General features: G+C 36.9%; 2 protein-coding genes across 2 annotated transcripts; one reads left to right on the forward strand and one right to left on the reverse strand.

Annotated features, from left to right (window-relative positions):
- cdc42l (cell division cycle 42, like) lies at positions 1–12,326 on the reverse strand. Its single transcript, XM_048211582.1, has 6 exons — positions 12,172–12,326; positions 11,165–11,269; positions 10,811–10,883; positions 9,651–9,760; positions 1,874–2,071; positions 1–1,762 (listed from the first exon to the last, which is right to left on the reverse strand). Exons 2-6 carry the CDS (start codon positions 11,267–11,269, stop codon positions 1,673–1,675), a joined length of 576 nt encoding a protein of 191 aa, XP_048067539.1. The 5' UTR covers positions 12,172–12,326; the 3' UTR covers positions 1–1,672.
- Positions 12,327–13,404: 1,078 nt separating this feature from the next.
- On the forward strand, positions 13,405–19,339 carry mlf2 (myeloid leukemia factor 2). Its single transcript, XM_048211581.1, has 8 exons — positions 13,405–14,204; positions 14,314–14,422; positions 14,622–14,663; positions 14,839–14,892; positions 15,185–15,313; positions 18,202–18,361; positions 18,498–18,715; positions 18,814–19,339. Exons 1-7 carry the CDS (start codon positions 14,161–14,163, stop codon positions 18,710–18,712), a joined length of 753 nt encoding a protein of 250 aa, XP_048067538.1. The 5' UTR covers positions 13,405–14,160; the 3' UTR covers positions 18,713–18,715; positions 18,814–19,339.
- Positions 19,340–22,300: the final 2,961 nt, after the last annotated feature.

Consider the following 22,300-nt stretch of genomic DNA (forward strand, 5'->3'; position numbering starts at 1 on the left):
TGTCAGTCGCACCAATTTTATTACAAATATAGTGAGATTCCAAACACCGCAGAACTTGACTAAGAAAAGGCCACATTTTAAACTGTCATCATCATGTTATCCTCCTCCTTTTTACTCACACGACTATTAAGATCGGTTATTCAAAATATTACATTTAAAATAGTTATTTTATTAATAATTCACAATCAAATGGTACTCTAGCAAAAAAAAATAAAAAAATAGTCATTAAAAAAACTCAAGTTTCAAAATGTGTCACCACTAAATTCATTCACCCAAGAAGGAAGGAGAGAAAAAAAAAAAACAGTAATACATTTAATACATACTCAAAAAGAGAAAAAGGCAAAAAAAAACAAAAAATAAAAATTCAGTTTTCTAAATGGCCAGCAGAAGGCACTGCATGGCTCAAGAGTGAATGCACTTAAGAGAGATTCTAGGAGCATGAACCACAGAAGAAGAGAACAGTCTGGCTCACACAGGAAGAAACAAATGCTTGTGAACTAAGAATTCATTGGCTCCCACATAAAGTCCAAACCTCTCTTATAAACCATATAACATGTTACTCAGGAGGGGATGTGGCCATAGTGTGAGATTTCTATGGCCATAACACTCTGATCTAACATTAAAACTGTTTTTAATAATTAAAATATCTAAAATTGTTACTGTTTATTTTTGTATATGTTCTATTTCAATGCCATTGTCAGTGATTAGAGCTAATTATACGCCCAAACCAATAACGTAAGCTTGCTTTTGTGCCAGATCCAGTCCAGTACGTATAAACAACAGTAAGTGATAAGACAAAACCTGCCTTGAGGTGTCGTGTGAGTCCAGCATCTAGAACCGGCAAAAACGCAACATTAAAAACTGAAAACGGACCCTATAACAACACTAAAAGGCAAATTTGTCAAGAATCGCTTTTGTGCCCATGGCAATTTTGCAATGTAGCAAAAATGCTCAACTGAAGAGATTCAAGAAAGCCGAAATCAGCTTACTGCACGCACACTATCCACAGGTTACAGAGCAAATAGCTGAACCCAGCAGAAGCGCTGATCAGAGCAGTCAGCATGTTCGGCTTTACACTTTATGAAATGTGCTGTTTTTAGACATTGTGCGCTAACCACCCTTGTGCAGCTTAGAGCAAAGCATGTGTTAGAGACAAACTGGCATTTGTCCAGGGAAAGCATTTCAAATCAGTCATTTTTGATGGTGATCAGAAACCTGAAGCGTTTAATCTCATGTATTTGTGCCACTGTCACACTTTTTTCTTTTTTTTTTTTTTTGGATCGATTACATGTAACTGACACTTAAAGCATTAAAGTGTATCTATATGTTGTTCTGTAGGCATCACATGCATAAAGTGCGCCTGTATCTTTTTTTTTATTTTCTTTTTTTTTTTATATAGCTTTGTTTGTGGGGGTGTTATTGGTTCCAGGGTTCTCTAATTTCTTCTGTTCTTCTAGAAACATTTAGAAAAGGCACAGTGTGCATATATTTGTTTACAATACCATTTTTGTTGCCAAATTCCTTCCAGTATCACGTTTTCTTTTTTTGCTGTTTTGTTCCCATGATTTTTCCCAATAATAACTCTCTACTCCAAACTCAAAAACCCCACCAGAACGTTTCCATTTCTCTGCCTCTCTAGTTGGAGTGAGTGCATCACCCACTGCTTGTGTTCCTACAAAAGGACGCAGCGCTTCTTGGGTTTGGTCTCCGGAGGTTCAAGGGCAGCGAGTATCGCCTCGTCGAATACATTCTTCAGGCCTCTCTGTAAGAAAGAGATCGTAAAATGAAACGTCATTTGCAGTAGGTCATGTGGGTGATGATAAGTGAGGAAAGCTGTTATGTCATCACAGGTGTGTGTGGCTGCTCTTTTAACCTGTGTGAGGGCGGAGCACTCCACGTATTTGACAGCTCTGAGGTCTCTGGCCAGCTTCTCACCGCTCTCAGGCGATATGGGTCGCTGTTTGTTTTTGGCAAGTTTTTCCACAGTGTTACTGTCATCCCTCAGGTCAACCTGAGTGCCCACAAGAAGGAATGGAGTGCGTGGACAGTGGTGAGAGATCTCTGGTACCCACTTAGAGAAAGAGGAAGGAAAAAAGGAATGGTTAGACAGTGTATACAAAGCTATTTATCATAGCACAATCAGAAACAAACATGCCAACAAACTCAGAATTACAAAGTGTGCAACTCTGTAACAGCCAATCTGACCATCAAATATAGAATCATGGTGCTGACCAAACATTTTACCGATAATCAAATTTAGACCAAATTTTCTGAAGAGAATCGATCACTTTACATGATAAACAGATGGAATATTCACATTTAAACATTCATCAGCAAACAAACAGAAGCTCAACCGTACTTGCTTGATACGTGACAACAAACATCATTGGTTCTTGCAGGAAGCTCAAAAAAGGGCTGTGCAACACGAGAATGAACCTCATTGGTTCTTGCAGGTCAAGCAAACATGCTTGAGCTTCTGTTTACCATAACTGATGTGCGAGTTGATGAATGTTTATATGTGAATAAAAGCCTAAATTCAATCTGTTCTTCATATAAAGTGATTGTGTCTCTTCAGAAAATTCGGACTAAACCGTTCAATTCATATGGATTATTTTTACAATCTCTTTGTTAACTTTTTGAATTGTCAAATTGGTAGCTGCGTGGACTGTCAGTGCAGTGACAGAAATCTCTCAGATTTCATTAAAATATCTTCATTTGTGTTTCCAAGAGGAACGAAGGTTTCACGAGTTTGGAACGACATGAGGGAGAGTAATGCCAAGTTTACACTACAGGATTTTAAGGCCGATTTAAGCCTGATTTGCAAGTTAACGAGCTCGCCGACAGGTTGGACTGTGATCAGGGGAAAATCAGCGAGTGATCGGCGCTCGCCAATCTTTATGTGTGAACCACTCAACGCGCTCACTGGCGCGTCGCATGCTAAATATCTGGAGCTGACGACCGACTCGATATCCTGTGGTGTAACGTGTCGCGACGCAACAGCCATTGAAATATACACTGATATGGAAGCAGCAATAACAATCCATTCAAATATAATTTGCCGACGTTTATTCATATCAGATACACGTTGTGTAAGTAACAATAAAACTCACTCACTCTATTGTTCTCCAACTTCACCGGCCACATGTATTGCGGTACAAATGGATGAATTCATGTTATATATTAAGATCAAGGTCATTATATGTGACCCGCTCTGGCGAAATGAGTCGGAAGTCGCAACATTCTATTTTAAGATATGGGCCGACAATGTGGAAAAACAATGAAAAAATCTATTTTTTTAAAGCTAATTTCAAAGAACAGACTTTCAAAAATAATCTCCCAAAGTTTCGTAGTCCAGATAATTGGGTAAAGGTATTTAAATGGCTATTAAATTTGACATGGTTTTACTAAATTCGCTGGAAATTAACTTCTCAACTCCTCTTGTCACTTATGAGCATTTCCCGGTATCCCCTGAAACTTCACTATCTCTGCTCTCCAAATATGGTGTTACACGTTATATAGAACCAATCAAAAAGCTTAGAAATGTAAACACACTGACATAAACGCTGATTTTTATCAATGGGAACATAGACATCATATAGGTAAATGATGTCTATGAATGGGAAGCCCCGTTTCGACTGACAGGCACACGATTGGTCCAGCCATCCTCCTGTCAGACTAGCGCGCGCTGGTATCTCCGTTATGAATTTGTTAAAGGGCTCGCACACCGGACGCAAAGCTCAGCGCCGCGCAGCACCACATCTTTAAAATTCGAACGCATTGTTTTCTAAGAGTGTACGCTAGCATTATTTGTTCTCTCTTTGCTTGTCTCTTTGCCTCTCTCCCTTTCTCTCTCTCTCCCTGTCTCACTCACACACACACACACACGCACACGCACACACACCCCCTCTCTCTCTCAAGTAAAACTGTAGCACCTCTGTTCAATCTTTCTGATTTTAGTAAATCTTTGTAAAAGTGCCTTATAAAATATTAATTCAAATACTTTAAAATAATTTGAGCTTCAGCCTGGTTTAATAACACATATGTCTTTGGTCAAATTAAGCTGTAAAATAAATAGTTTATCCTTTTAAATGCAATGGATTTTGAAAGATAAACAAACAAAAAAAAAACGGGCAAAAAAAAAAAAAACTTTAAAAGCGATTTTCTCAGGTTTTCAATTGGAAAAAGAGGGCAGACGACCATAATTCAAATGGGTATATCTTTAAAATCATTCAAGCTATGACTTTGACTAGGATACCATTTTAAAGCTTATTGTCTCATCTTTCCATTGATACCAAAATCTCAATTTTGAAATCTGGGTCACTGTGACGCATTTTGCTGGATAAGGTCACATATAGGTTTTTAAATGACAAAACACTCACTTGCACATATTTGAGAATAAGAATATCAGATAGTTGATGACATGGTGAGAAAAGCAATGCATCTGTCATACACTGTGGCTGTAGCCGGCTGGCCGCAATGTGTCACGTGACATGCATGACGTGTCGTCATGGAAACAATAAAGGGAAACGTTTTAAAATAACTGTCGCCTTAACTCTGGGAGGTCAGCCAGAATGTTTTAAACTTATGTGTGAAAGGGTTATTTTCATTTTAATTAAAGCTGCTGTCTGTAACTTTTTTTGTGTTCAAAATTTACAAAAATTATATAATGAGAATGTACAACAACAACATTTTCCAAATCGTGTTTTTGTCTTACTCTGAATCATTATGGTACACTTATAATAAGTGTATATATTCAGACTATTTCAGACCGGACTGTTAGGACCCGCCGCAGAGTATCACAGTAACTGCGTGACTCGCCGTAGACATACACAGAAAAAAGTAGCTCCGGCTAAAATGTTCTTCGGCAAGACGCATGCAGTTTTGTTTATTAACCACTAGAGGGCCAAAAAAAATCTAATTTAAATTTAATTCAAATTTTAATCTAATTTCCTCCCAACATCCATTTTCAAATAAAGTCGTTGGGTGACAGTTGTCGTCAGCTCGTTTATTGTGTAACCTCCTGTTGCAGATCATTTACGTAGTGTGAACACCACAACGACTTCAAGACTCCACAGCAAGTCATGTAGTCTGAACAGCACAGTGATCTGCCAATGTTAAAAGGTCCTGTAGTGTAAACTTGGCTTAAATGATGACAGAATTTTCATTTTTGGTGGGTGAACCCTGTAAATCCATTTCTATTTCCTGAGTTAATACATAAAATTACTAAAAATAAATGTTTAGTTAAAAAAAAAAAAAACTTACCGACCCCAAACTTTTGATATGTACACTCATGATTTAAATGTTATTTTTGTTGTCTTTGATCCAGATCACAAAAACCAGGCAGAAATAATAATAAATGGCCCCTGTGGGCTCCCATACATGCCATTATGAACTTGTAATCTCTGTACTGTCCTTATCTTGCAAATTAATCTGTGCTGCCTATTTCTACACAAATTTTCCGATTCAGTTCTACTTCATTCTCCAAGACAATATTATACAGCTTGTTAAAGGGTTAGTTCACCCAAAAATGAAAATTCTGTCATTTATTACTTACCCTCATGCCATTCCACACCCATAAGACCTTTGTTAATCTTCAGAACAAATTAAGATATTTTAGTTGAAATCCGATAGCTCCATCAGGCCTCCATAGGGAGCAATGTACACTTCGTCTCTCAAGATCCATAAAGGTACTAAAAACATATTTAAATCAGTTTGTGTGAGTTCAGTGCTTCAATATTAATATTATAAAGCGACGAGAATATTTTTGGAGCGCCAAAAAAAACAAAATAACGACTTTTTAGTGATGGTCGATTTCAAAACACTGCTTCATGAAGCATCGGAGCACAGATGAATCAGTGAGTCGAATCATGATTCAGATCGCGTGTCAAACTGCCAACGGCTGAAATCACGTGACTTTGGCGCTCTGTACAGCAGATTCGACACACTGATTCATCTGTGCTCCAATGCTTCCTGAAGCAGTGTTTTGAAATCGGCCATCACTAAATAAGTCATTATTTTGTTTTTTTGGCGCTCCAAAAATATTCTCGTCGCTTTATAATATTAATATTGAACCACTGTACTCACATGAACCGATTTAAATATGTTTTTAGTACCTTTATGGATCTTGAGAGAGGAAGTGTACATTGCTCCCTATGGAGGCCTCACGGAGCTATCAGATTTAAACTAAAATATCTTAATTTGTGTTCTGAAGATTAACGAAGGTCTTACGGATGTGGAACGGCATGAGGGTAAGTAATAAATTACAGAATTAAAATTTTTGGGTGAACTAACCCTTTAAGCATTATAATACATAATATGTAGCGTCTTAAATAAATTGTAGGAGCAATGAAACATGAATGTTTAAAGTGAATTTCATGTGACTATGGGGAGAAGGGGATTGTCATTAATTATGTGGGGTTAAAACACCTGTTGCGAGTATGTGTTGGCAGGGAAGAAGGGGTGAGTGAGGGAGCACATATTTTGTTGACCATGCAATACATCCAAATGATATAGAGGGTATGCATTGACGTCACTTTCCCGCCGGAACACGCCCCCTCAGCCAGACTGAGTGGCAAAAGAGCCTGCTACATGTCTGGATTTAGTAGGGGAAACTGTGAAAACGTGAGTAAAACAAACGATTATCAGTTTAAACTAAAGGTTTGACTCGATTTAGTGATTCTTACAAATTACCAAAGATCCAGTGATCCATGGACATTGACATGCAGCCAGGAATCGTGTTTCCTGACATTTATATGTGCCTGATTTTTACGCCGGGGAAATACATAAAGCGAATTTGCCTGTGAACGCTTAACTGGTGTCTAAATCCGGTCGCTTATCAATGTTATATATTGTCATATCGTCCAGCCCTAAAACTTGTAGTTTTTGTCAGTGTTTATTTAAAAACACCCAATTATGCAGAATATAAGATGGTAAATGTTTATTTGATGAGTTGTCAATACAATATACAATAATACAATATATAGGATATGATTTTAATCCAAAATTCAATATATTGACAAAATAATAACTGCAAATCTATGTTTCACTGCCTGGAGTCCAGTTGTTTCTGTAAACTGCAGCGATCCTTTTGCTTCTCTTTTCTGAAGCTTTCGGCAGTCTAAAAATATACCTGAGATTTCTTGTAAAGCTCTTTCCCGTTTTAGTTTTGAGTGTTTTTCGCAGCATTCACGCTGAAAACCATTGCTGCCGCTCAGTTTTTTTGCCGCTCAGCGGACATAACCGCAGTCACTCCGGCCGACGGCGACGTCACGTGCATACCCTCTATTAGCCTTGATATAAAGAATCATCAGAACTTGCAAGAAATGTTTGACATTTTTGGTGGATTACAAATAAAATTCAAGATGGAAGTATCAAGGATGATTGACGTGTCAGAGAAGTTATTTCCTCCCTCAGCGCCTTAGTGGTTTTGGTTTGTTTTCATTGCGCCGCTACATAAATGGACGTGAAATATTGACTTGAGATGTAATTATTTATGTTAGAAGACTGAAGTGATATGGCAAATATGAAACTACCACTGCGTAGGAAATCAGTTCCTAAAATTTTCTTTTAAGCAGTCATTCTATAAAATTATTTGATCACAGAACACTGCAACTGATCAATCAATCACATATTTAAGATTTTATATATATTATATATATTTATTTATTAATAGCAATATAAAGGAGTAGTTCACTGAAAAATTAAAGTTATCCCATAATTTACTCACCCTCAAGCCATCCTAGGTGTAAACGACTTTCTTTTTCAGCTGAACACAGAGTACAATTAAATAATATCCTGGCTCTTCCCAGCTATGTAATAAGTTTTTGAAGCTCCAAAAAGTACATCCATCCATCCATCCATCCATCCATCCATCCATCTATCCATCATAAAAGTAATCCATACGACTCCAGTTGGTTAATAAATGCCTTCTAAAGTGAAGCAATGGGTTTTTTGTAAGAAAAATATCCATATTTAAAACTTTTTAATTACTGGGTTTCGGCAAGCTGACCTGACCAACGTATGACATAGCTCCTCATCTTTTGTATGTCGAAATGCTCCGACATTGTTCATTTTAGACTTCTAATTTGTGACCAGCATTTTGTTTTGCTCTATACTTTGCACTTCCGCATTCGTCAATTCTCAACTAAGCTTACGCTACGACTATGTCATGTGTCCTAAGTCATATGTCAGTTCAGAGGTCACCCTTCCGCTGGAACTCGACTCACTCGTGAACACGTGTACGGCCATTACCAGAATTTAAATATGATTATTTTTCTTACAAAAACTAATCTCTTTGCTTCAGAAGGCATTTATTAAGCCACTGGGATTATTTTTATGGATATACTTAAAGAGATAGTTCACCCAAAAATGAAAATTTGATGTTTATCTGCTTACCTCCAGCGCATCCAAGATGTATGTGACTTTGTTTCTTCAGTTGAACACAAATGATGATTTTTAACTCCAACCGTTGCCGTCTGTCAGTCTTATAATGTGGGTCAATGGGAACTTCTTTTATAAGAGTAAATAAAACTTGCTTAGACAATTCCAAATTAAACCCTGCAGCTCGTGATGACACATTGATGTCCTAAGACACGAGACTATCAGTTTGTGTGAGAAACCGAACAGTATTTACATCATTTTTTACCTCTAATACACTACTATGTCCAACTGCGTTCAGCATTCGCTTAGTGAAGTCTGATCGCGCTCTGACAGCAGAAGTAATGTCTAGCACTCATTGAAGTAAATGCGCGAGACATCACTGCCGTTGTCAGAGCGCGATCAGACCTCACTAAGCAAGATCGTTTCGTGTCTTAGGACATCAATGTGTTGTCACGATCCGCAGGGTTTAATTTGGACTTGTCTATGCAAGTTTTATTTACTCTCATAGTAGAAGTTCCCATCCACTAGCATTATTTGACTGACAGACATCAATGGTTGGAGTTAAAAATCATCATTTTTGTTTTACTGAAGAAACAAAAAGTCACCTACATCTTGGATGCACTGGGGGTAAGCAGATAAACATCAAATTTTCTTTTTTAGGTGAACTATCCTTTTAATATTGATTACTTTTTTGATTGATGGATGTGCTTTTTGGAGCTTCAAAAACTCAGACACTATTCAATGCCATTACAAATCTGGGAAGAGACAGGATATTATTTAATATAACTCCGATTGTGTTTGGCTGAAAGACGAAAGTCATATACACCTAGGATGACTTGAGGGTGAGTCAATTATGGGATAATTTTCATTTTTGGATGAACAATTCCTTTAAGAATTCAGTAATGAGTGTGCTTTTCATGTATGCACTGATCAGTTTAGGTAGATCATAAATCTATTCACATGAGTTCCATTCTCCAAGTCCAGCAGGAAAATCAGGTACTGCTAAAGAGTGTTTTAGTGACACTAAACGTGACGTCAGTGTCTTCAAAGCAAAACCTGACTGTATGAAACATACCATGCTGTTAAAGCATGTATCAACACTGTAATCAATCTGTACATGATACCATGCCATAGATATGGGGGAATAATTTTGAGTTTAATAAATTTGAAACACAAAATCATGACATAATTTAGTATAGTTTAGTCTTCCATTTCTGATTCCCAAACAGTGAGACAAGCAAGAAAGCAGAAAGCTTTTAATAAACACCCACCTTCTCTTTCACATTCTCAAAGGAGGAAGGAGAAACAACAGAGAAGCAAACAAGGAAGACGTCTGTCTGCGGATAACTTAGAGGCCGAAGTCTGTCGTAGTCTTCCTGACCTGAGAGAACAGAAACACATGCAGTTCATTACCACCACTCTTCTGCTCTGAGACTCAATCGATTTAATCCATCTTGAAAAACAGCTGGAGAAAATTATAAATTAATGTACATTACCGTTCACAAGTTTTGGGTCGGTAAGATTTTTTTAATTTTTTTTTAAATTGTCTTATACTCACCAAGGCTGCATTTATGTTTAAAAATATAGTAATTACAGTAATAATGTGAAATATTACTACCAATTAAAATAAAGTTTTCTATTTTAATATATATTTAAAACATTTCTTATTATTATCAATGCTGAAAATGGTTGTGCTGCTTAATATTTGGGTGGATTTATAATTTAAATAAATTATAAATATATATATTTTTAAATAATTTATTAATTTTTTTAGGATTCTTTGACTAAAAGAAAGTCTTTACTGTCACTTTTGATCAATTTAATCCTTGCTGAAAAAAAAAAAAAACATTAATTTGCAAACTTTTAAATGGTAGTGTATCTTATATCTTACCATTTTTCCTCGTTGTTTTACGACTTAATAAGCATTAATTTATTTTAAAAAATATCTTTGATTGTTATCCTGTATCAATCTGAATAAGCAGGTCAGATAAAAAAATGTGGGTTGTGGCATGTAACATCATAAAATGTGTTTTAATGTCTAAAGCTGTATCCAAATACCTCATATACTGAACTATGTGACATTCACTAGGTAGTGAATAGTGAATGAGCAAATGCGTCAGCAAGTCCAAACACAGTATGAATTGTTGCATAAAATGCCTGACACTTATGTTTTCTCATGAGCTCAGCACCGTGACAAGATAGAAATGAGCCGAGGCCAAATTTCCAGTTTTCCATCTTCTTTTTCCACAGCAAAAGCTATTTTCTCATGTCTCTTGGCATCATGTTGACACTTAAGTCAATATTAGTTGATGCAGTAGATACTGACTATACTGTCTGAACAAACCAGACATCATTACTTTAAAAAAATGACAGCGTGGACAATCAAATCAGATTTAAGTCTAGAAGTAAACAAAGCCCCAGACTGAGTTACCTGCTGTGTCAAAAAGCCCCAGTGTATACGGTTCCCCTCCGATCATCACTGTGACAGCATAGTTATCAAACACCTGCAAACAAACAGAAATAGATCTCATTCATTCATTCATATATATATATATATATATAAAGATCACATTTTATTTCAGACAACACTACAGACCCAAAAGTTTTCTACAACAATCTAATCATATATCCTTATGAAATACACACATACATGAGAGCTCCTAAATATGAAACAGCAAAAGGAACACAATAGATATTGGCTGCCATTATTACTCATAATTATTCAATCACTGTGCCCCCTTCCCCAAATCTCTGACCCAGAGCCCACCACCCTTTACTCCGTTACCGTGGGAACATATTCAGAGGGGAATTTGTTGGTTGTGTATGAGATAAGGAGGCAGGTCTTTCCGACAGCTCCATCTCCAACCACCACACACTTTATGGTCTGCATCTATAAGAGGAGAGAGAAAGGTTGAAAATCACGTTATCACTGGTATTGGCCCTTGTGGGATTCAGAAATATAGGAATCATTTGTTTCGTTTAGTTCCAGCGTTCACTATTACACAATTAGGCAGGGTGAATGCATTTACCAGAACTGTCAATAAGCCCTAAGTGATGTGATTTAATTTCGGAGACAAAGGCAGGCATACAGAAAGACATCTACAAGAATGTGTCCAGTTTTATTTGCTTCCGCATATTAACGCTGCTTAGAGGAAGGCTTTGTCACTGTCATACAAGTACTAACAACAATATCGCCTGCTTTTCAGCTTCATTGCCGTTTCTTTTCTTTTTTTTAAACATTAAACCTTATTTAAACTGCTCGTTTTTAATAATTACTACATTTGAAGACCAATAAAAAGACAATAAAACAAACGAATACAAGATAGCTTAAAAGTAAAACAATAATGATCCCGTTTATCGTTCATTAAAGGCTAATTTTTCTAAACATAACACGACACGTATTTTGTTAATAATAAAAGTCGGGTTTTATATTAAAATAATTTAATTCTGCTTTCTTCCCCCACCAATAAAGTTAAACACTTCACCTTACAAATCTTCTTAATTTAATACCATAGTGAATGGCGAAGAAATTACTAGTTTGAGGTGATTATAGAAAACGAAAATAATCCTGAAGAGATTTGTCAGCAGTGAAGTAAATCAAAGTTTTGTGTAATGAAGGCGACAGGATGCTGCGAGGCTAAGCTAACGCGCTAGCACTGCCGAGGGGGCCACAACTCATCCTAAATCAAAATTACACAACGGTAAAGCCCGAGCTACAACGTGTACTGTTCAGCTACAGATTGATCGGTTAAAAGCCATATAAAATAATGCTACATATTGAAAATTGCTTACCGTTCCTCTCCGGCGACTAGGCGTTGGTTACGTCCGGGTTTGAGAGTATCAATCTGACGTGAATGAAAGCGAAAAACGTCCAGTACTAGATTCTACGATACTCAGCCTGCCCACTCTGCGTACACGCCCAACACAAGTGGCCGCTAGGGGCGCAGCGACATTTTTCCTTTATAGTTCGAGACTCTAGAGGGATTTTGGGGATTATCTGTAGTCTAAACATATTTCATTTATACTTTCGAATGGAATATATTAAAAATACATTAAAATAAGAAAAACATACACCCTCTAGAATAGTGAGGAATGGAAAGCGTGTAGTCCAAAGAATGCTAGTATGCTTTATATTACTATTGATAAATAAAATTAAATAATTAAAAAATAATAATTAATTATAATTTAAAAAGCCTCATCATGAACACATTTGAGAGCTGCTAAACCCATATAGTGAAGTCTTAGTGAATAGTCAAACGGGTTTTACATGGAGAACAAGTTGAATTTTGTGCAGTCAGAAAGTTTTAGCCAAAGCACTATGACTAAACTTTTGAAGAGAAATAAAATACAAATAAAAAAATCTGAAATAAGATCTAAAACACTATGCAGATTGTCAGTCAAGGACAATCACGTGACCGAAAATGGAAACGAGTGGAGGTGGCTTTCCTTCTGTTGATGAGAGCTTCTCTGATCGCGTCCGGTATACTGCCATCTAGCGGTAGACAAGTAATTAGCTCTATTATTTATGTTTAATCCTGAAAAATATAATCAACATAAATTTGTGTTAAAGAAATACGCTCTTTGCGTTCAATTTCGGAACACGAGAACAGAAAACAAAGGCTAGGCAATTTAAGGATTGTATCAAGATAGAATTTTTTGCACACAACAAATGCCCATACAATGAAATAAAAGAAAAATACAATGAAATATCAAATCCTAATAATATTAATAAAAACATAAATAATCAAAAATAAAGCTAAATTAAAATGTATAGCGTAGTTAACGTCTTTAATGCATCTCTCTCGTTATTTCCTCACATTTTAAAAAAATAGACAACGTACATAAGAGCTTATGCCCAAGCATCACATTAATAATGCTCTAAAATCATTAAGATATTTCTTAAATGACCCATGGGTTACCAAAATATAGAAGCATCTGGAAAAAAAATAAAATAACAAAAAATAATTTTGAAATCAGAGCTTAAACTTTTATCTTTATTCACCGGAATGTGCAGAGGGCTGTTCCCCTCCTCTTCCTCCCCCTCCCATCTCTCTTTTCTGTTGACGTTTGGCTTTTGTGCCTGCTTTACTAAGTGCACGTAATCTTCCCATCAAAGCCATCTCTTCCTCAATGGAGTTTATTTTTTAGTGACAGCGCGTGTCACGGCATCGGTTCTGATGTAATACACCCCGAGAAAAGCGCGTGAATCTCTCAGAAACGCAAGATATTCGCCCAAAATCTTCAAGGTTTTGTTTCCTTTGTCATACTGTCTTCCTGTGCTCATCTGCGGCGGTTATTTCCGTCGGTCCGTCTGCTCTGCGTGCCGCTGTTTTTCTCGTCAGCTTGTCAAAATTCACCTCGACTTGCATCCCTGAATCTTGTTGTGCTTTTAAACAATTCATTTCAGCGCGCGCATGTTATTATGCTAGGCTAACAATCTGAAATAGCTTGCAGGCTGTTTTGGATTAGCACCTGTCTGGAATATTCGATAGTATTCGCCTTGGTATAAATGTTCTGCAGAGCTGCTTTAGTATACCAGGGTGTTTTATTCATCTCGCTCGGTAAATTGATGGTTTGCATTGTGGTTAGGTAATATAGCGTGCAGGCCAAATTGTGTAACGTAATTCTCCGATTGAGAGTGTTTTGCATATCTGGCAAAGGGAGCTTGATGATTGGTTGACCAATTAAGAGCCCCTGAGCTGTTGTTGTGTTGGCTTTTGATTCAAGAGACTAAAGTTTATTTACTGGTGCAAGTTCAACCAACCAAGAAAGACCAACAAAATGTTTCACTACTTGAATGATGTGGATGACAACCCATACATGATGTGAGTATTAGTTCTTTTAAAATGACAATGACAATGTATATTTGAGTGTTTGAGGATTAAATACATTTTATGTACATTTATAAATGATATGCATGTTATGTTGTGACAGGGATCCGTTCGCGGCACACAGGCACCAGATGAGGAGTCTCTTTGGGTCGTTCGGGATGGATCCGTTTCCTCTCACTCCTCAGATCCAGCATCCACGTACACGCATACAGGTCAGAGCCACAAAAACAGGCCCTGATCTATACATTTATAAGTGAAAATGACAATGTTAATGTGTGGACTGTCAGTTTGATGCTGAATTTGGCATCTCTGCAGTTTGTCTCGGTTATTCTCTTAGGTGTTATTATGGGTGATTTTAGGTTTGTTTTAAAAAAATTAAAGTGTGCATATTTTGTCTTCCACCCTGTATAGCCACAAGCTGGAGCCTTGACCCCCTTCGGCATGATGGGAATGGTATGACACTGTTCCTTGTTCACTCTTTTGCAGCGACACTTTATGCATCTTGTGCTTTAATGGCAGCAAATACATCTTGTTTGTCTGTACAAAGAAGTTATCTAATTTGATTAGTGTCAGAAACGGTGCAGTATCAAAAATAATTTTTATGTGAGTGCTTTTTTTTTTTTCTCAGGGTGGAGGTTTCATGGATATGTTCAGCATGATGAGTGGGATGATGGAGAACATGGTGAGTTTCATGGTGGCCTGGCAGCCACAATTCAGAAATATTGAAACTGTGGTTTTCAATAACAAGAACAAGGCTTCTGTTTGTTGATTGCAAGGGTGTATTATCGTTTGCAGCTTTTGAACTGGAGTAAGTGCAGACTGTGACTTTCAAGCAGCTACTTTGTTGATTTCACATTAAAATAATTGAAATTTACATGCAATCTTTATGTTTTGACTTGAGAGAATACAATTGCACAAATGATTGAGGTCAACTGATCTTAGATCACACTTTCATAACTTCTCTTTTTCTTCAGGAACGAATGTCTGGTTCTCCAAACTGCCAGACCTTCTCCTCCTCCACAGTCATCTCATACTCCTCCACAGATCCAGGAGCACCCAAAGTCTATCAGCAGACCAGTGAATTTCGCACTGCTCCTGGGGGTGTAAGAGACACACGGACACACAGCAGAGTGTTACCATTTTTTACACATACACAGTATATTATGCTATAGACATTGAGGGGGGGCCTGTCCATGAATGATACTTAAACCCCAGTCTTGAATATCTGGCACGTATCTGGATATATGCAGAGTTAAAGGGATAGTTCACCCAAAAATGAAAATTTGATGTTTATCTGCTTACCCCCAGTGCATCCAAGATGTAGGTGACATTTTTTCTTCAGTCGATCACAAATGATGATTTTTAACTGCAACCGCTGCCCTCTGTCATTCAAATAATGGCGGTTGATGGGAACTTCATCTATAAGAGTGAATAAACCTTGCTTAGACAAATCCAAATTAAACCCTGCGGCTCGTGACGACACATTGATGTCCTAAGACACGAAACGATCGGTTTGTGAGAGAAACCGAACAGTATTTATATCATTTTTTACCTCTAATACACCACTATGTCCAACTGCGTTCAGGACTCCTTTAGTGATGTCTGATCGCGCTCTGACAACGGCAGTGATGTCTCGTGCATATACTTCAATGAGTGTCAGACATCACTGCCGTTAGTCAGAGCGCGATCAGACATCACTAAAGGAGTCCTGAACGGAGTTTTTTTTCATTCATCGTTTCGTGTTTTAGGACATTAATGTGTCGTCACGAGCCGCAGGGTTTAATTTGGATTTGTCTAAGCAAGGTTTATTCACTCTTATAGATGAAGTTCCCATCAACCGCCATTATTTGAATGACAGACGGCAGCGGTTGCAGTTAAAAATCATCATTTGTGATCAACTGAAGAAAAAATGTCACCTACATCTTGGATGCACTGGGGGTAAGCAGATAAACATCAAATTTTCATTTTTGGGTGAACTATCCCTTTAATTGCACCAGTCTAACATTGCTGACTTTTGTGAATGAGGTGAAATTAATATAGGCTAATCTATTCTAATAGAAATCTAATCTAATTAATTTAGATGTGGTTCTATTTTTTTTTTTTTTTTTTTTATAAAACACAACCAAATGATTTTCATGTCATTTGGTTCTGTTAATGGTACTCGCATGTGCATTCTTCCACGGATCCAGGCAAAACAGCCGATTAAAATACTGTGAAAGGGTTCCACGCATTATGCCAGGTTTACACATACTCCGTTTGCGGTGCATGTTTTTTTTTCCCGTGCCCATGTTAACAGGTTCAAGCATTCACGCTGCACACAGATGTGCTCCGGCAATGTGTTCCAGGAGCGATCGTTTCTGCACAGATTTTTTTTTCTGTGCTGCATGCACTGAATTAAAGTGACAGCGCATTGTTCCTATAAAAATATATATATGGATTGTCACGAAAACTTCGTAATTTTACCATATATGCATATGATTAAACTACTCTGTTTTACAGTCAAACACATGGCTTTTTGCCAAGGGTAAAGCAAGGAAAACTGCACCTTACCTCACATTTAAGCCTTGTTCAGAATGTCAGTCCAAATCCGATTTTTGTGCATCAGATTTAGGAAGTGTGAATGGAAAAAAAATTACAAAGCTTTTTCGAGCTACATTCATATGTGGTTTGAAATCCTATTCAGATTGCATTTCTGGATATCCCTTTCAGTCTGACTACGTTCACACTGTCAGTCCAAATCCAATTATTTGTGTGTCTGATTGGATAAACAAGGTGACATAATCAACAACACTCATCTTTATGGAGGTGGAAAAACACAAAGTTCTTTATGACCCACAAAATTTATTTAATAAATATTTAAATGCAAAAGAAAAGGCATGAGAATTGGCTGTTTTTGTCGAATGTAAGTTTTAATTTAAAATGTTTGTGATTTTTAACATAAGAAAAGTTTGTTTAAATGTTTTGCCACTTGCTTGAGCAACTTAAAGAGTTATTTCACTCAAAAATGAAATTTCGGTCATTAATTACTCACCCTCATGTCGTTCCGAGAATACTAAACAAAACAAAAATAACGACTTTATCTAACAATTTCTTCTCTCCCCTGTCAATTTCCTACGCTGTTAACATAGTGAACGCATTGCAGCGCTTCCTGTTTTCTATGTAAGAACTACTCATTATTGGCCGGCTCCTGCGTCAGCTTCACACGCATGTGTCGTGCTGCTCACGTGTACAGCCTCGGCCAATACTGAGCCGACGTTTGGACATAAACAGAAGTGCTGCACTGCGTTCACTACATCAACAGCGTAGGAGACTGACAGGGGAGAGAGTCCGATTCTCTCGTGAATGACTCTTATGAGGTTTTTTTTGTGTGTTTGTGAATTTCAAATATACAAAGCAACCATTTAAGTCTGATCCTGAAGTGAGTGACTCTTATGGGTTGGTTTAGTTAAAAAAAACAGCACGAGCACTGAAATCCAATTCTCGAGCAAATGACTCTCATGAGCTGTTTTTTTTTGTTGTTTTTTTTAATACATTACAGACATAAAAAGCTACCAATCAAGTCCGATTCTGAAGCAAATGACTCTTATGATGCGGTTCTTTTTAGTTGATTAAAAACATACTGCATGATCAGAGAAGTCTGATTCTCGAGCAAATGACTCTTATAAGTCTGTTCTTTTTTTACATGCAAATGAAGTCTAAATCTTTTGACTCTTATAATGGCAAAATGTTCATATATTTTTTGTTTTTGCTTTTGGCAACAAAAATACACTTTGGCTTTCCAGATATTTCTTCCTTTGAATTGTTAATGAAACCATTAAGTAATTGAGCAATGAAATTATTCTGATTACTCTAATGATTTCCATCTGTAAAAGACTGTCAGTGACTAAACTAGATCGCTGATGGTTTGCAAATAAGATGTTTTTGCACTGAAGTACCACACACAGACTGTTGAATCACCCCTGGTCATTTTTGTGTGTGTATGTTTGTTTAGATCAGAGAGACGCGTCAAACGATGCGGGACAGTGAGAGTGGACTGGAGCGAATGTCTATAGGGCATCACATTGGCGAGAGAGGTCATGTGATGGAACGGTCAAGGAACCGTCTCACGGGTGACCGTGAAGAAAGACAGGACTTCTTCAACCTGGAAGAGAGTGCGTCAAATACCTCTTTCTCTATTCTTTGCTCTTTTTTTCCCCCATGTAACTGCCAGCAGCTGCTTAAATTTCATCTTGAACCTTTGTGGAAAAATTTGTCCTATTCACTATTGTAAAACTCTTTCTCTTTCAGGTGAGGCAGCTGCCTTTGATGAAGAGTGGAGGAGAGAGTTGGGGCGGTACCGCCCCTCTAATGCCCGTAGTTTAGATTACGGGCGTGACCGGAGTGCAGGGGTTGGACAGCAGCTGGCCCTGACAGCGCCTCCAAGCTCCTCCTCCTCTCCCTCACCCCGCCACGAGTCACCACGCCACCATCCTCCTCACTCCCGTCCTCGCTACGACTGGTGAGAGGTATGAGTCTTTCACAACCTGAATGAAACAAATTGTCTATTTGGATTGACTTTGTAGATTCGGGCTTTATTTTTTATATGTTGTGTCTCTTTTTACAGGGGGAGTTGTCTAGCTGATGCTGTGAAAAGAGAGAAGGAAGGGTTAGAGAAGAAAATTATAACCGATGGGTCAAATGTTTGATAGATCTGAACTGTCTCAATATGTGTAGTCAGCTCCTTACAGGGACATGTGCTGGCATGAGGTATCATAACACAGGTTGAAGTTTTTAGACTGCATCTTTGTTGTGTGGAATTTGACCTGGCCTGTGTACTTCATACCATGTTACTACTCCCAAAGCATACACACCAGCATTCATCATAATTCAAACAGCTCTTCAACCTTGTGATATATATATATACATACACACAGACATCTTTGTATTTAAATGAATTCTCATGCTTCCAATATTTCAATATCCAAATATTTAATGATACACTACACATATACATACATACACACACACACATGCACACATCCACTGTAAAGTCCGTATATGTTTGTGTTGACACTAGGGTATCTGTGGGTTTAACTGTTCAATGCTGACTAATTAAACTTATTAACTAATAAAAAGACCTTGTTACATCATTGACTGTGCCATCTTGTTGCATCAGTGACTCGATAGACAGCAATATTTAGTGAGCCCACTGTTGTTCTTTTTCTTTTTTCTAGGTTTCAAAAAAGTTTTTGAATTATGCACTTTTATTCAGCAAGGATGCAAATTGAGCAATAGTGACAATAAAGACATTTATACCCCTGGTTTCACAGACAAGGTTTAAGCCTAGTGCCAGACTAAAATGCATGGTTGAGCTGTTTTAACTGAAAGCATCTTGCACTTGCATATCTTGAAATATGTCCGTGCCATTGTTTTGTCTCAAGATGCACACAGTAATATTTTTTTAAGGCATGTTTATAAAAGCTACTTAAATCCTAAAGTCAACTAAGGCCTAATCCTGGTTTAATCTAAGCCCTATCTGTGAAACCAAGCCATAATGTTATAAAAGCTTTCTATTTTAAATGCATGCTGTTCTTTTCAGTTTCCACAAAAATATTAAGTAGCACAACTGTTAGCACTGATAATAATAAGAAATGTTTCTTGAGCACTGAATCAGCATATTAGAATGATTTCTGATGGATTGTGTGACACTGAAGACTAAAGTAATGGCTGCTGAAAATTCTGCATCTATATATATTACTATTAACGAGTTGCTTATTAGCATACATATTACTTGGATATTGGCTGTTTATTAGTACTTATAAAGCACATATTAATGACTTATTCTGCATGACCATATTCTAACATCCCTTAATCCTACCCAATACCTAAACTTAACAACTACCTAACTAACTATTAATTAGCAGTAAATAGGAGTTTATGAGTTTATTGAGGCAAAAGTCGTAGTTAATAATGGGAATTGGACACTAATCTAAAGTGTGACCATATATATATATATATATATGTATGTATATATGATCATGAAGAATCATTTTCACACATGAACTGGCACTGACCTTAACCTCAGTGTAAGTTTTTGGGATGTGCTGGAGTAGACTTTACAGTGTCAATCTTTGGTCAAGATCTTGTATTGACAATGCAAGAGGTGAACACTCTGCAAAGTCTACTCCAGCACATCCCAAAGACTTTCAATGAAATTAAAGACTGGACTCAGAGGTGCCAATTCATGTGTGAAAATAATTCTTCATGCTCTCTGAACCATTCTTTCACAATTTTAACCCTGGTGAATCTTGACATTGTCATCCTGGAATATGGTACTGTATATAATATATATATAATACTGTACATATACATATTTAAACATTTCTACATACATTTACATAAAATATTTGTGTCTTGTCATTATGGTTGTAAAGGATATGCTGTAGTAAAAATACACACTGGGAAAATCAAACAAATGTTTGTCATGCCTTCAGTGAGGATGAGCTGATGTAGTTTGCTTTCATGACACAGATCTTAGGCATTATGTAGCCTACTGAGGATTTAAGCCGATGTTTAAATATTTCTCCAGATCTATTTAAGCAGGTTATTGCTTTGTTCTTATCATTCTCCAATTTTCTACTTTTGTGAACTATTTTTGGATATCTCTTTTGCAGAAAGCTCTTGAGAACCTGCTACTGAAGGTCAGTATGATCAGCTCTGGGACAGATACAAGAGAGATGACTATAAAAAGACTACTGAAACACTACTGTCCAGGACATAAAGTAATTGAGGGGAACATTTAAAGGTACACTATGTAATTTTTTTTGTTCAAAATTAACAAAGACTAACAAAAAAAGGCTGAACAGAGGAGAGTCTGATGGCAAAAACAGAACGCAACAGAGCTCGTAATAAAATGAGAATAAACATTGGCTAGAACTGAGGGATTGGAAATGCTGTAAAAGTGATGCAGAGATGGCGTCTTTATTACTCAACAGGTGAGTAAGTTATTTTACTGAACAGATAAATTGCCATACAAATGCTCTCTAACAGAGTTCATTGTATAAAGCATATCTATTGTTAAAGGGTCATATTCATCCGCGTAGTCACACAGCCGTAGCACAACCAAAACAATGTTCTTATGCAAAATGCATGCAGTTTTGTTTTTAACCACTAGAGGTGTGTCTGTGTCTGTGTGGTCCTGGTAAACCCTACGTTATCGGGATAAAATGTCCCCACAAAGGTGGCATCATGGCAATATTTGAAATCCTTGTCTTTGTGGGGACATTTTTTCTGTTCCCCATGAGGAAAACAGCTTATTACAAAGTTTTTTTAATGTAAAAGTTTTTTGTTTTTTTTATGTAAAAATGCAGAAAGTTTGTTGTGATGGTGGTTTAGGGGTAGGTTAGAGGATAGAATATACAGTTTGTACAGTATAAAAATCATTATGTCTATGGAAAGTTCCCATCAAACACAGAAACCCAACATATGTGCTCTGCTTGATCCTGAAACCATAATACACACATGCTGCTGCATCTCTCCTAATGAGAAAAATTGTGTAAACTACATCTGTAAATGGCGAAAAGTGACTGTCTTTATAAATGAATCATTGAATCATTCACTGATCTGATTGGATCATATCACTGATTCATTCAGGAACGAAACACTGAGACCGCTACTGTATGTTGCTTGGCATTGCAGTTGATTATGCAGCTTCTTTGGTGGAGCAAAAATAGACAAATTACCTGGCAATATTGTGTTGCAAATAGGGCCTATAAGTTACTCAATATTTCTTTGTTTATTAAACTGTTGCGCTAAAGCAGTATCACAAACTTGCTTTTCTGAGTTTCCTGGCTTAGGTATGTGATAGGCATAATGCTTAATTTTACAGTACATAACAAAAAAAAACCCTAATAATAACAATTTTTATTTTATTTACTACATTACACTTATAGACCAATTACTAAACTATAGACTAATTTTAGGGTATATATGTATTAAATCACATTTTGAACATGAATATATTTTAGTCTATCAAACTACAACATATACATATCATAGACATTTATCAGTTGCTACAGATTTATGAAAATGTATGAACATGCCTAATATTA

This window comes from Megalobrama amblycephala, linkage group LG13 (assembly GCF_018812025.1).
Source record: "Megalobrama amblycephala isolate DHTTF-2021 linkage group LG13, ASM1881202v1, whole genome shotgun sequence".
Taxonomy (NCBI): domain Eukaryota; kingdom Metazoa; phylum Chordata; class Actinopteri; order Cypriniformes; family Xenocyprididae; genus Megalobrama; species Megalobrama amblycephala.